Source organism: Babylonia areolata, chromosome 21, assembly GCF_041734735.1.
Source record: "Babylonia areolata isolate BAREFJ2019XMU chromosome 21, ASM4173473v1, whole genome shotgun sequence".
Taxonomy (NCBI): domain Eukaryota; kingdom Metazoa; phylum Mollusca; class Gastropoda; order Neogastropoda; family Buccinidae; genus Babylonia; species Babylonia areolata.
This window is the reverse complement of record NC_134896.1, coordinates 55,703,721-55,718,500: the sequence shown is the minus strand read 5'-3', so window position 1 is coordinate 55,718,500 and position 14,780 is coordinate 55,703,721. Positions and strand designations below refer to the sequence as shown.

The 14,780-nt window shown below is 41.3% G+C and overlaps 1 protein-coding gene across 9 annotated transcripts in view; it reads left to right on the top strand.

The window, feature by feature from the left end:
• Positions 1-14,780, top strand: part of LOC143295882 (tyrosine-protein phosphatase non-receptor type 21-like) — a 49,972-nt gene that overhangs the window by 6,864 nt on the left and 28,328 nt on the right. For 5 of the 9 annotated variants that reach the window (XM_076607549.1, XM_076607550.1, XM_076607546.1 and 2 more), the window contains exons 6-13: positions 798-815; positions 5,801-5,962; positions 6,880-6,968; positions 7,613-7,694; positions 8,098-8,180; positions 12,033-12,083; positions 13,374-13,422; positions 13,882-13,933. In XM_076607549.1, the coding sequence (XP_076463664.1) occupies positions 798-815; positions 5,801-5,962; positions 6,880-6,968; positions 7,613-7,694; positions 8,098-8,180; positions 12,033-12,083; positions 13,374-13,422; positions 13,882-13,933 (586 nt within the window). The remainder of the gene's footprint in view (positions 1-797; positions 816-5,800; positions 5,963-6,879; positions 6,969-7,612; positions 7,695-8,097; positions 8,181-12,032; positions 12,084-13,373; positions 13,423-13,881; positions 13,934-14,780) is intronic. The other 4 variants (XM_076607554.1, XM_076607551.1, XM_076607553.1 and 1 more) reach the window with 2 other exon arrangements.

Here is a 14,780-nt window from a genome sequence, read left to right as displayed (position 1 = left end):
CTCTTCATGTCATCTTTTCCCTGTCTCTTCTGTTCTCTTCATGTCATCTTTTCCCTGTCTCTTCTGTTCTTTTCATGTCATCTTTTTCTCTTCTGTTCTCTTCATGTCATCTTTTCCCTGTCTCTTCTGATCTCTTCATGTCGTCTTTTTCTCTTCTGTTCTCTTCATGTCGTCTTTTCTCTGTCTCTTCTGATCTCTTCATGTCGTCTTTTTCTCTTCTGTTCTCTTCATGTCATCTTTTCCCTGTCTCTTCTATTCTCTTCATGTCATCTTTTCCCTGTCTCTTCTATTCTCTTCATGTCATCTTTTCCCTGTCTCTTCTGTTCTCTTCATGTCATCTTTTTCCTGTCTTCTGTTCATGTGCACAAGATTCAGCGCTATATAAGTACCATTATTATTATTATTATTATGTCATCTTTTTCTTGTCTCTTCTGTTCTCTTCATGTCATCTTTTTCCTGCTTTTTATTGGACAAAAACTTTTTTTCTTTTTTGTTTCTTTTCCTTTGTCTTTTCTTTCTATTTCTGCTGTTCGTTCTTGCTCCTTTGTCATGCTGGCCTTCATTAAGTCCGTTGATTTATTTTTACATATGCGATATATTAGTAAGCGAGACACTTTCTGCTTTGTCATGTATTGTCAGTGGAATAGCTTGATTTGTTTGTGCAGGTAGGATGTTCAATTGCTTTGTTACTCTTTTCATTGTTTAGCATTTTCATTTTTTGAGTGTTGGTTTATTACTTAACAATTTTACTCTGATTTTCCGTGTTTAATATTTGTGGAATATTTTGACGTTTTCAGAGTTTATTTGAAATGGAGGTATGTGGTCAGCTTTTATTATATATTTTTTCTCTCTACGTTTCAGGATTGTTGTTGCAAATGTGGTGGTGGTTCTGCTTTGATTTATTTTTGAAACACTACTAACACTAACAAAACACTCCTCCAAAGACACAGTTCTGAAGAGTTGATATATTAAATGAGACTTACCTGTGAAGTTGAAATTTGGTCAGAGTTCTAGCCTCAGGAAGGGCGGCCTGAAAGAAGTACGCTTTGAGTGTGCAAGCCTGTTGTCTGGGTCAGTCCAGTCTTCTTTGACTATGTGTATGCGGGATGTGTGCACAAAGGCTGCATCTTGGCCTGTCTGCTGTACAGGATGTCATTTAACTGGCATTGAGCAGCACACCATGTGGAGATACGTGGATAGTGGCTACCTCTTGGCCTGTATGATACATGCTTATCCTGCTGTGATCTGCATGGTGTTCGGATCAATCCATGATGCACAAACCTTGGTAGGAGTTGACATGTGCGAATGGCTTGTAATCATCCTTGCCTAGCAGGCAGTGCTTCTGCCTGTGTTGTAGTGGCAGAGCTAACAAAGAATATCTGCTGTTTACACAGCACCATATCTCCATGGTGTCCAGGAAACTACACAGTGAATAGAACACATCCAGGTACACAGTTAATATACTGCAATATACCGTATATTACAGCAGGTGCCCCTTATAGGGTTTAAAACTGAAATCAGTCACATTAAGACTACACACACGCATACGCCTGCAGGCACAGCCTGACTGCTTCTCACACATTCAACCATGAAAACTATCCTGCCCTATTTTTATCATGTCTTAGTGCTTGTGGTGATGGGAGGCCACCTATAGGAACACCCCCTCCCCCCCCACACCACAAAAAAAAGTTGGCAGCAAGGTGGTTCAGTCACACTGCTCTGTCTCTCTCTTGACTGTCTGCAGTGATTGTGTGCTTCATACTTTATTCAACCATTCTGTTAGGATTCCATCCTTCAGTTTCCATTGTCACTCTGTGCCTCACTTTCTACTTGACAGTTCTGTTGTGATTCTGTGATTCATTCTCTGGTGATTCTACTTTGATAATATGCTTACAAAATACTCAATACAGTTCTTGTACTTTATTATCTGAAATAAGAGAAGTATATTCTCGAGCCTTGGCCAAAGGAATAATTCAGCGCTTATAGCTTTTAGAGGCGTTTGATTGGCTGAGAGCGGACCGGGGCAAGACGGCTCGTCTTTTCACTGTTAGCCGCGCGAAATTTGGCCAAACAGAGCAAACCGATAGGCCTAGTTTGCATCAGTTTGACATGGTAAGTATGTGTAACACCAAACATGGAGTATAATACAAACTCCTCCTCTCTCTTTGACAGTTCCTTTATGATTCTGTGCTTTATTCTGTGTGGAGTCTTTATTAGTTGTTTCTGTTCTTCTTTTTTTGTTGTTCCGTGGTGATTGAGGGGCATCTTTCTCTTCTCCTTTATTCTTTCATGTTGATTTTTTGGTCCATTCTCTGATTGTTGTGTATTTATTATCCATCCTTTGCTTCTAACACTTCATTTTTTTAAGTGTGTGTGTGTTGGTTTTCTGGTCTGTTCTGTGTGTGATATTTCTGGGTGTTTTCTGTATATTTGCTATCTCTCTGGTTCACTGTATTGTATTTCTGTTACATTTTGTCACAGCAGATTTCTCTTTTTTTTTTTTTTTTTTTTTTGTCTGAGGGTGTATTTTACTGGCTGCCTCTCCATTCGATGCTAAGTGGTTCTCTTGGCCTTTCTGTGTCTGAAAGTAGTGTGTGTGTTCTATTGTTACGTATGTGTCTTCTGTGTCAGGTAGATATTTGATCATTCTGTGTCAAGTACTGAGGTAGATCTGTGGTCCATTCTGTGCCACGTAGTTCTGTGGTCCATTCTATGTCATGTAATTCTATCGTCTATAGTATGACATGTAATTCTGTGTTCCATTGTGTGTGTGGTTGTTCCCTGTTCCATTCTTTGTCAGGTAGTTCTGTGGTCCATTCTATGTCAGGTAGTTCTGTGGTCCATTCTGTTAGGTAGTTATGTGGTCCATTCTGTGTTATGTAGTTTTATAGTCCATTCTGTGTCAGGTAGTTCTGTGGTCCATTCTTTGTCGGGTAGTTCTGTGGTCCATTCTATGTCAGGTAGTTCTGTGGTCCATTCTGTGATGTAGTTCTGTGGTCCATTCTATGTCAGGTAGTTCTGTGGTCCATTCTGTGATGTAGTTCTGTGGTCCATTCAGTGTCATGTAGTTTTATAGTCCATTCTGTGCCATGTAGTTCTGTGGTCCATTATGTGTGTGGTCGTTCTGTGGTCCGTTGTAGTTTGGTGGTCCATTGTGTTTGTGGTAGTTCTGTGGTCCACTCTGTGTGTCAGGTAGTTCTGTGGCCCATTCTTTGTCAGGTAGTTCTGTGGTCCATTCCATGCCAGGTAGTTCAGGTAGTTCTGTGGTCCATTCTATGCCAGGTAGTTCAGGTAGTTCTGTGGTCCATTCTATTTCAGGTAGTTCTGTGGTCCATTCTATTTCAGGTAGTTCTGTGCCCATTCTATTTCAGGTAGTTCTGTGCCCATTCTATTTCAGGTAGTTCTGTGGTCCATTCTATTTCAGGTAGTTCTGTGGCCCATTCTATGTCATCTAGTTCTATGGATCGTTCTGTTTGTGGTAGTTCAGAGGTCCGTTCTTTGTCAGATAGTTCTGTTGTCCATTCTTTGTCAGGTAGTTAATGAGGCCCATTCTATGTCTTATAGTTCTATGGTCCCTTGTGTGTTGTGTAGTTCTGTGGTCATTGTGTGTGTTGTAGTCCCATGTTCCATTATTTGTCAGGTAGTTCTATGGTCCATTCTATGTCATGTAGATTTATTGTCCATTCTGTTCTGTGGTCCGTTCTGTGTCAGGTTATTCTGTGTTGCATAGTTCTGTGGTCCATTCTATCATCTGTGTCATCTAGTTCTATGGTCCGTTGAGTTTGTGGTAATTTTGTGGTCCATTCTTTGTCAGGTTGTTATGTGGTCCATTGTGTGTGTGCTAATTCTTTGGTCCATTCTATGCCATGTATTTCTGTGGTGCATAGTTCTGTGGTCCATTCTATGGCATCTAGTTCTGTGGTCCTTTCTGTTTGTGGTTGTTCTGTGGTCCATTCTTTGTCAAGTAGTTCTGTGGTTCATTGTGTGTCAGGTAGTTATGTGGTCCATTTTTGTGTCATGTAGTTCAGTGGTCCGTTGTGTATATGGTCATTCTGTGGTCCATTCTTTGTCAGGTAATTCTGTGGTCCATTGTGTGTATGGTAGTTCTGTGGTCCACTCTGTGTGGTGGTTCCTAACTTTGGCCCTCTCTCTATCTTACGATTGTGTGTTCCAGTGTGTTACAGAATCCTGCTTTGTCCTCTGCTGAATATTCCCTGTCCATTTTCATTGTTCTTTTCTCCTTACTGCTCTCTTCCCCACCACTTTCTCCAGCCTACTCTGTTCTTTGTTGGTTTTTGGGAAGTTTTGCACAGTGTAGTGGAGGATACTTTCACCAGTTTCAGGCTGGTTTTTCACTAGGTTCTCTGCTTTGGTCTTTGTAGATTCTTAAAATGTAGATTTTTTGTTTTGTTTTTTACTTTGATCTGTAATCTTGATCGTTAAAGCATACATGTTCACAGTTCTACTTTTGTTTTGTATCTTTTACAAGTGGAAATCAGATGCATGAATTTAAGCAGAGACACATACATAAACCCATGTTTATCTGTGAGATATATCGTACATGTACATGCTGTGTTAATGCTCATGAAATAAAAGAGAAGTCATCATGGTCCACTGTTTCTCTTGGATCTCCTTTACCCTCCCTCCTTGTCATCCGTGCAGAGTCTTTCCTGGAAATGTCTGCACTGTGAAGGGATGATAACGGGCGCAATAGCTGAGTGGTTAAAGCGTTGGACTGTCAGTCTGAGGGTCCCGGGTTCGAATCACGGTGACGGCGCCTGGTGGGTAAAGGGTGGAGATTTTTACGATCTCCCAGGTCAACATATGTGCAGACCTGCTAGTGCCTGAACCCCCTTCGTGTGTATATGCAAGCAGAAGATCAAATATGCACGTTAAAAATCCTGTAATCCATGTCAGCGTTAGGTGGGTTATGGAAACAAGAACATACCCAGCATGCACACCCCCGAAAACGGAGTATGGCTGCCTACATGGCAGGGTAAAAACGGTCATACACGTAAAAGCCCACTTGTGTACATACGAGTGAACGTGGGAGTTGCAGCCCACGAACGCAGAAGAAGAAGAAGAAGGGAAGATGCTGTGCAAGTTGGAGGAGTTTCTCTTCTCACCATCATCACGCCTCTGAGAAAGACGCCACTGACTGGGGGGGAAAAAGCAAGGAATGAAAAAAAAAGATACAAAGGGGTGGGTCTGAAGCTGGAGGGTGAACTGTGAGGGAGGTGTTCACCCTTTGTACATCTTTGTTCTTCAGTTCGTTTCTTCATTGCTGCTGTACATGGCAGAGGGCGTAATGGGCAGGAAGTAAATCTAGAATTCTTTATACGTCTTTGTTCTTCAGTTCGTTTCTTCATTGCTGCTATACATGGCAGAGGGCGTAATGGGCAGGAAGTGAATCTAGAATTTACTGGAATGTCCAAGGGACACGCTCAGTGCACAAGTAGTGATGGAATGGATTCTCATGTAGTGTCTATCTTCGGTCAGGGACATTGAGTTGTTTCCATGTTCAAAGCGTCAGGGGACTGGCAGTAAAGCACTGTCTCTTGATAGATGTTACACCGGTGGTGTTTTCTTCACTTGGTCTCTGCGTTCTTTCCATGTTCAAAGTGTCAGGGGACTGGCAGTAAGGCACTGTCTCCTGATGGGAGATGTTACACCAGTGGTGTTTTCTTCACTTGGTCTCTGCGTTCTTTCCATGTTCAAAGCGTCAGGGGACTGGCAGTAAAGCACTGCCTCTTGATAGGAGATGTTACACTGGTTGTGTTTTCTTTTCCTCGGTCAACAGCAAAACATGACGAAGGATGAAGCCACATACACGGAGCTGCTGAACGAAGTGTTTGCTGCGCACTGCAGTCTGCAGGGGGTACCTGCGGGGCGGGCAGAGGTGCAGTACATCAAAGATGTTCAGCTGATGGACGGCTACGGCTGTGAATTCTACCTGGCCAAGGTGAAGGGAATGTGTGGACGTTGAGATCGGATGCACTCAGAAAGGCAAAAGGCAAAAAAGTTTATTTCTTGTGCCTCCTGGGGGCATTGAAACATCACATACGTACATCTTTTACACGTACCACACACATGAGTGTGTTTATGTAAGTTTGTGCCTGCCTATGTGTGCGTATGTGTTAGGGTAGCTGTTAGATACACATGTATGTTAAAGTGTATATATGCAGTGTGTGTGTGTGTGTGTGTGTGTGTGTGTGTAGTCACATTTTGGTGTGTGTATGTAACATAGATATAATATTTTATGTTAACAAAAGCGTTTTTGTAAAGCACCTAGAGCAGATTTCTGGATAGTGTGCTACATAAGTATCCATTATTATTATTATTATACCATACAATTGATAAGAGTGATGTCAAGCAGTTGATAAAGTCTGATAGAATAAATGCAGTTTTGCCAAACATTTGCACATGTGAATATTTAGACACTGAGATTTGATGCACATGGAAAGGAGTTGATAAAGTTTAAAAAGATATGCAGTTTTGCCAAACATTTGTAAGTTCTTGTTTCATTGATTAAATTTTGCATTCTGGGCGATTATTTGTTGCTTTGAGTTGAGACTGAACAATTACATGTTTGATTATGTCCGGGCAGTTGAAACAAATGTCCAAAAACTCAACACTTAAAGGCAGTACACTGAAAAATTCTTTTTTTTGTGCTTGTTTGCAAATGATATAAATTCTGCATGGACTAGGTCAGAGTATGTATGAAAACTTGAATATTCAGCCATTTGCAGATGGGTCATACATGTTCCATTTTAGGTCTTGGATTTGATTCTCATTCTCGGGGGGGGGATAAGATAACAAACAAAGCTGTCAACAACTCAGTGCACATGGCACAAACCGTTTTCTGTTTGCCCTGCACAGGATGAGTCCAGGAAAACGCTGTACGTGGGAACATCATATGCAGGTGTGTTTGCCAGGTACCTGGATGGACAGCCCCCTGTCTATTACAGGTAGGTCACCCGCAACATTTATTTTTTATTTTTTTTATTTTTATTTTTTGTAGCCCCACCTTGTGCTCTGTTTCGGTACCATTATACCTACACTGCTCCCCCTGAGTCCCCCATACGCAGCCACACGGGGGTTTGTCTGTGGCATTCTGAGTGCCAGGAGTCCCAGTCTTCCCGTCAGCTTGTAGCACACTCAGCACTGGGTAGGAGACAGGCATGGGGTGGAAACCTCTGTGCTGGGACTCGAACCTGCATCCTCACAGTTATCAGTTTTGGGCACTTAACACTTCACCACAGTGGCTGGTTGAGTGGGCAGTGTTCTGATGGCCACTTCTGAGTCTGGCTTGTCATGCCTTCTAACTTTTTTAATCTGTTTTGCAACAGCTTGTCTGAATATGTGTGTGTGTGTGTGTGTGTGTGTGTGTGTGTGTGTGTGTGTGTGTGTGTGTGTTGTGTTGTGTTGTGTGTGTGTTAGTTTTGGGTTTGTGTCTGTTGAGCTACTTGAGCATAGTGATGTAAACCGTCTCTTGTGTATTGATATGTGTATGTTATATGTATTAGAGTATTTATGCATGAGTGAATACATGCATACAGCGTGTTTGTGTGTGTGTGTGTGTGTGTGTGTGTGTGTGTTTTGTGTGTTTCAGGTGGCCAGAAATAGCTCGACTGACTCAGAACAAGAAAATCTTTGAAATTGATACTTCAAAGAGCTCTGCCCAGTTCCAGATGGTAAGATGTTTTCAAATGCACATTCATGTGTAGCATATTTTAATGAACAATTTTTGGTGGTTAGAAGCCAGCCAGAGCAAGATTTTGTTGTAGGATTTTTCGTTTCTTGAATGAATCGGTCAAATCAAAATGAGTGTGTATGACTGATATAAGTCTGGTCTGTTCACTGTGTACTGTATGTGTTCATTGTATATTTATTATTTGTATATTGTCCTTAGAAATGCTGGTCTAGATTGTAGATTGTATATACCTCACCTGTGATTATATCATAACATGTGCATGCATGAGGAAACCCTGCTTTTTCACTGCTTGGAACCAAATACATTTGCGTATCCAAATATACATTAATGTATATCAATATGTGTACATCTGTGTGTGTGTGTGTGTGTGTGTGTGTGTGCAGGAAGACACAGAGACAGCCAAATATGTCCAGAGACTGGGTCAACTCCAACATCGCTTTTACAAATCCAACCGCGCCAACCTAAGGTTAGTAGCATCTCGCTTTTCCTCTTTTCGTCTCTGATTTTCCCATTCTTGGCCCTGGCTGACACTGTTCCCTTTTGTGTTTCCCCCTGCCCAGCGAGTGATGTTGGTGTTGTGTGACTGCGGCAGTGTGCTCAGAGTACTGTGACAGGCGTGTTGGGTGTCAGTACATTTTTGGTTCACTTCCTTTGCCATTGTGACTGCGACACCCATGGTTTGTTTATACAGGTGGGCTTTTACATGCATGGTCATTTCCATTCTCCCCTTTACTTCACCATACTCCATTATCAAGGCAGATAGAGTCATGCTGGATGCGTGTGTATTTCTGTAACACGCTGAAGGCTGTTGCGAGTTGTGGGATTTTTCACCTGGGTGTCTGATCTTGGTGCGGAAGTATGGACATGAACATGTTGAAAGCACTGGCAGGTGTGCACGTGTTGACCTGAGACATTAGGACAATAGAAAATAGATGAAAGATACACACTGCCCTGAGGAAATGCAGAGATTGAAACCACAGACACGTGGACTGGAATCCAATGTTTTTTTTGTCACCCAGTTATCACACCTGTCAGTAAGTCTGAAACATGGCAGCTGAACAGTCCGTCAGTAAATTATCTTGGCAGAGACTCTTGAGATCATGGCAAAATTGTCAGTGTTGTTTCATCCAAATGTCTGCACAACACTGAAAGTTGAAAGTTGGATGATGTTTGCATGATAAAAGTTGCAGACGGTATGGCTGAACGTCATGATTGTTTTGTTGTCTCCATAGCATGAGCAGAGCCAGCATTGTGTGACAGTGTGTGAATGAAGCGTGTGGTACTGTGCTCAGCTGTGCATGCAGTGATTGAAGCTCTGTGGCATCAAAGTGCCAACTTTCCCCTCTCTTTGAAGCATGCAGTGATTGAAGCTCTGTGGCACCAAAGTGCCAACTCTCCCCTCTCTTCGAAGCATGCAGGAAACTGAAGCTTAACCTGTCGTTTCAGCTGTTAATTCTCTTTCTGTTGTAGTGGAGTTGCTGAAATTGTGTGTGTGTGTGTGTGTGTGTGTGTGTGGTGTGTATATGTGTGTGTGTGTCTTGGCTCTCAGGTTTGTTTCCTTGTCTTTTAATCATTGTCCATTTTCCATTTACATTCAGTTTTTCTCCCATTGTTCTTAGTTTTATCCAGTTTTTTATATTATTATTTTTTAAACAATCCCATATTTTGTGCATCCAAGAGCATGTTGTTTGCAGCGTTGGGTGTCATTATTTCTGAATAAAGGAAAGAATTGAATGTTTGTCTACAAGGCTACTAAATTTAACTACTAAATCATAATATACTTACAGTAATGTTTTCTTCCACCATAGTTAATGAGAATACAACACATTTTATTCATTCACCGTTTCCGTGACAGTGCTAGTACTTGTGCTGCTGCTACTACCTTTTTTTTTTTTAGTACTTTTCTTTTTAGTGTTACTACCGCATTGTATTATGCAGTTGTAATAACTAGAACAGGTAATACTGTCACAATCACTTCAACATGTAATACTGTCACCATCAATTCAACATGTAATACTGTCGCCATCACTACAACAGGTAATACTGTCACAAACACAACAGCAGGTACAGGTACTATTATCACAGACACTATAACAGGTAATGCTACCACATTGTTATAATTAGAACAGGTAATGCTGTCACCATCATTACGACAGGTGATACTATCACAAACACTACAACAAGTAATATTGTCACAAACACAACAGGTAATTTTATCTCATGGTTATAACTGCAACAGGTAATACTTTCACTGACACTTCAACCGGTAATGCTGTCACCATGAGTACAACAGTTAATAATATCACATTGTTAGAACTGCAAAAGGTACTACTATCACTGTCACTACAACAGGTAATACTGGCACCATGAATACAACAGGTAATGATAATACATTATCAGAACTGCAACAGGTAACACTATCATATTGTTCAAACTACAACAGGTAGTTTATCACCATCACTGCAGCAGGTAACACAGTCTCTATGACTACAACAGGTAGCACTGTGACAATGCTAGAACTGCAGCAGGTGATACTATCACCATAGGTAACACTATCACATCAGTAGAACTGCAACAGGTGATATTGTAACCATGACTACAAGTACAACGTAATTTTATCACCATCATTCACCAATACAACAGGTAATACTATCACTGTCAGTGCAACAGGTAATATGACACATCATCAATACAACAGGTAATACTATACAGCAGGTAATACGATACACCATCAATACAACAGGTAATACTATACAACAGGTAATATGATACACCATCAATACAACAGGTAATACTATACAGCAGGTAATACGATACACCATCAATACAACAGGTAATACTATACAACAGGTAATACGATACACCATCAATACAACAGATGATACTATCACCATGACAACCACTAGTGAGTAACCTGTGGAACCAGGGTAAAACAGGAAACCAGACGGCGACCGTGTGGTCTGTTGTGTATGCTGCCTGGCTGGCACGTGCATCCTGTTGGATCTCACTGGCTGTTTGTTCGTCTTCCCCCAGCTGCTTCCACCCCACCCCCACCCCCCCACACACCCCCGGTCCAACAGCTCACGTCACTGTGTTTCCCCCACTCCTTTACCTGCCTTCTTTCTCCATTACCTGACTGGTGAAAAGAAAAAAGAAAAAAAAAGAAAAAAATTAAATGACTAAGTTAGAAAACGGTACAAGTGTTGTGGAAAAAGAGGAGCAACCATCTTCATCCAAAGAATAAAAAACGAGAAAGTAAAGTTTGGCCGTATGGAGAGCACAGGAACAGGAGTCATGATGGCTACCGGAAAAAGAGGGCGCTAGCCAGGGGGACAAAGGGGAGTTTACCTACTTCCGGGAGGTTATCGGCCGTAGTACTTTCGTTTTCTCCGCATAGGTGGATAGTAGTTTGCACAGGACAGGAATGTCAGACCCCTACCGGAGTCTGCACTAGTTGGGTCATGGTAAGTATGTTATATAAACGTAATTTTATATAGAAAATTTCCTTTTGTTAAGGTAGCACTTAACTACTGCATGTTTGTGAAGTGAAAGCATGAGCCAAAGGACGAGAGAGTTTTCTGTGTTATACTGAATTCAGTATTTGCATTTGGCAGTTCCCTCCCCACCCCATCCCCGCCCCCTTTATTTTACTATATTTTGGTATGAAGACATGTATTTGGCTTAAGTGATCACTGCTCTGTGGTGACGTGCTCTTCCCAGGGGGAGAGCAGCCAGAATTTCACACAGAGAAATCTGTTGTGACAAAACAGTTATATAATACAATATGATACAATACAATACAATACAGTACTATACAATGCAATACACAATACAATGCGATACAGTATAACAGAATGCAATGCAATGCAATATGATACAATGCAATGCAATGCATTGCAGTATGATGCAGAACGATGCAAAATAATAAGATATAACAGAATAGAATACAATAAAATACAGTACAGCACAATACAATACAAACCAAAGCAATGCAACGCAACACAACAGAACAAAACACAGTGCAATGCAATACAATGCAATACAATGTTGTTGTTTTTTTTAGCACTTTTCTTTTTAGTGTTACTACCGCGTTGTATTATGCAGTTGTAATAACTACAACAGGTAATACACAGAACACAACACGACACGACACAACACAACACAACACAACACAACACAACACAACACTTGTCAGTGTCACAGGAACCCCTCACTCCCACCCCAAGCATGAACACACGGTGTGGTTGTGTGCTCCTTGTCTGTAGCTGTGTGCTGTGTGTGTGTGCTGACCCTGTGTGCTGCATGCCCTCTCTTGCAGTGAAAGCATGGCCGATGTCAGTCTAGTCGACGCGGAAGGCGCCGTCTTTCCGTAAGCACGCTCTTCTCCCTTTTTTTCCTCCTCCCTGTTCTTTCCGTGCAGATACAGCGTTTTGTTGAAATCGATTTGGTTAGTTTGGTCGGTTAAGTTAGTGGAATATGATTTGGTACAGCTACGTTGTAAGTTTGTAGAAATCGTTTGATTTATATGCAATCAGAAAATTGTGTGGGGTTTGTGTTGCAGTTCAGTTGAAAGTTATTTGGCTTATTAGGAAAAGGATGTGTGACTTGTGTTGGAAGTTTGTAGAAAATGATTGGGTGTGTCAGCAAAAAGGAAAGAATGTGATTTGGGTCATTGTCTCTCTCGGCCATTTGCTGTTACACTTTCTGTTGGAATACAGTTAGTTTGCAGCATAGAGACAGATAACTTATTCCCAGTCATCAGTTCATTTCTAAATGATGCAGTATTTGAATGCATGATCACAGAATTAGAACCAGTCTTGGGGAACTGTTAGGTGATCTGTTTCAAAGACCATTTCTAGGATTAAATGTTGAATTTACTTTAAACAGGTGAATTGCTTGAAGAAAGGAGCTTAAACTGTTCAAGAATAATCACAAGGATGGTCTCATAATTAACAAGTGTGAAAACATACTGCACCTGCTCTGTAACAGGTGCTTAGCTGTTGAATTGCACATTTGGTTGAACTTTGGCTTGGATTGAAAGAGAGATCATGAAGGAAGGTATCTTATAAGTTGTTTTAACAGGAATGGAAATTAATTGTGTATGTATTTCTTTAGTTATTATTATAATTCATGATTGTACAATCTTATTGTTCATTCGTTCTTATTTATCATGTTGTTCTAAATTCTCAACTTTTATATGATTCTAAACCGTTTGTTTTAAAGTCTCACTGTCTAAACAGTTGACATAGCATGACTCCACTTTTTAGTTACGTTTTTTCTTTGTCAGCTAGAAAATAATAAAAACATGATTAACATTCTCTGGTAATTTGTGCTGACAGTGACGTTCTGTGTAATATGTGTTGATTACAATGATATGTATAATGAACTTTGAAAAATGTAGTGAATACTAATAGTAACAATGTTTGATAAAGCGCCATTTCAATGTACTGTATTGAGGTGAAGCCAAGATCTAGATCAACACTCTAGAATGCCTGACAATTTTAAAAGATGTTACATATGCATGTTCTTGTACACACGTGCACACACACACACGCACAGACATACAGACACACACACACACACACACACACGCAGACACACACACACACACACAAAGAGAGTAATGTAAAAGAATGAATGGTTTCTGTGATATTCGCAGAGAACAACAGCCAGTGCAGATCACACCAGTGGACTCTTCACAAGAACTGGTTAGTTTCTGCATTCAGTGTGTGTGTGTGTGTGTTTGGGCATGCGTGTGTGTAGGATTGCATTTGTGAATGTGTGTGTGCATGTGTGCAGGATTGCATTTGTGAATGCATGTGTGCACATTTGAGTGAGTGTGTGTGTGTGTGTGTGTGTGTGTGTGTGCGTGTGTGTGTGTGTGTGTGCGTGTGTGTGTGTGTTGACAGGAAGAGGCTGGGACAGAGAAACTGTGTGTGAGACAGGGAGAGATAAAATGAAGCAAAGAAGATTTTTCATTCAACAGATGTTTGCCAACAGTTCCACCTTTCAGATGGTTTGTCAACTGTCATGAAGTGAATGTAAATGCCCTGCTTTGAGGTACACAATGATGCAGTTCTGTTGAAGTTGGTGATGATGATGATAACGATGAAGATGATGACATTGATAATGACAATGATGATGGTGGTGGTGGTGGTTTCTGGCAGAACCAGTCGCAGTCATCCCTGGTGTACCTGCAGGAACAACGAGCTCAGCAAGGTAAGTCAGTGACTGGACCAGTCTTCTACTTCTTCTTCGTCCTCCTCCTCCTCTTCTTCTTCGTCCTCCTCCTCTTCTTCTTCTTCGTCCTCCTCCTCCTCTTCTTCTTCTTCTTCGTCCTCTTCTTCTTCTTCATCCTCCTCCTCCTCTTCTTCTTCTTCTTCTTCGTCCTCTTCCTCCTCTTCTTCTTCTTCTTCTTCCTCCTCTTCCTCTTCTTCTCCTTCTTCTTCTTCTTCATCCTCTTCCTCTTCTTCTGCTTCTTCTCCTCCTCTTCTTCTTCTCCGTCCTCCTCCTCCTCTTCCTCCTCCTCTTCTTCTTCTGCTTCTTCTCCTCCTCCTCCTGGGCTGCAACTCTCACTGGTATCTACAATTGGGATTTAATGTGCATGACTACTTTTACCCTGCCATGTAGGCACCCTCACTCCATTTTCAGGGTGTGCACGCTGATACGTTCTTGTTTCCATAACCCACTGAACGCTGACATGGATTACTGGATCTTTCACATGCTTGTGTTCTTGGAGAGGGTTCAGACTATGGTTGGTCTGTATGCATGTTGACCTGGGAGATTGGTCTTGAGTGGTGGTCTGGGTTCCAGTCTTTTGGATGAGATGATAACCTGAGGTCCAGTGCATGGCATGTGCAAAGCACAAGCAAAACAGTAGAGTTTCCTGTGGAAAAACTATGTAGAAAAATCCTCTTTGATGGTTTACCAAACACATACACTTTCAGATAGAAAAGTCCTCTTTGATGGTTTACCAAACACATACACTTTCAGATAGAAAAGTCCTCTTTGATGGTTTACCAAACACATACACGTTCAGATAGAAAAGTCCTCTTTGATGGTTTAC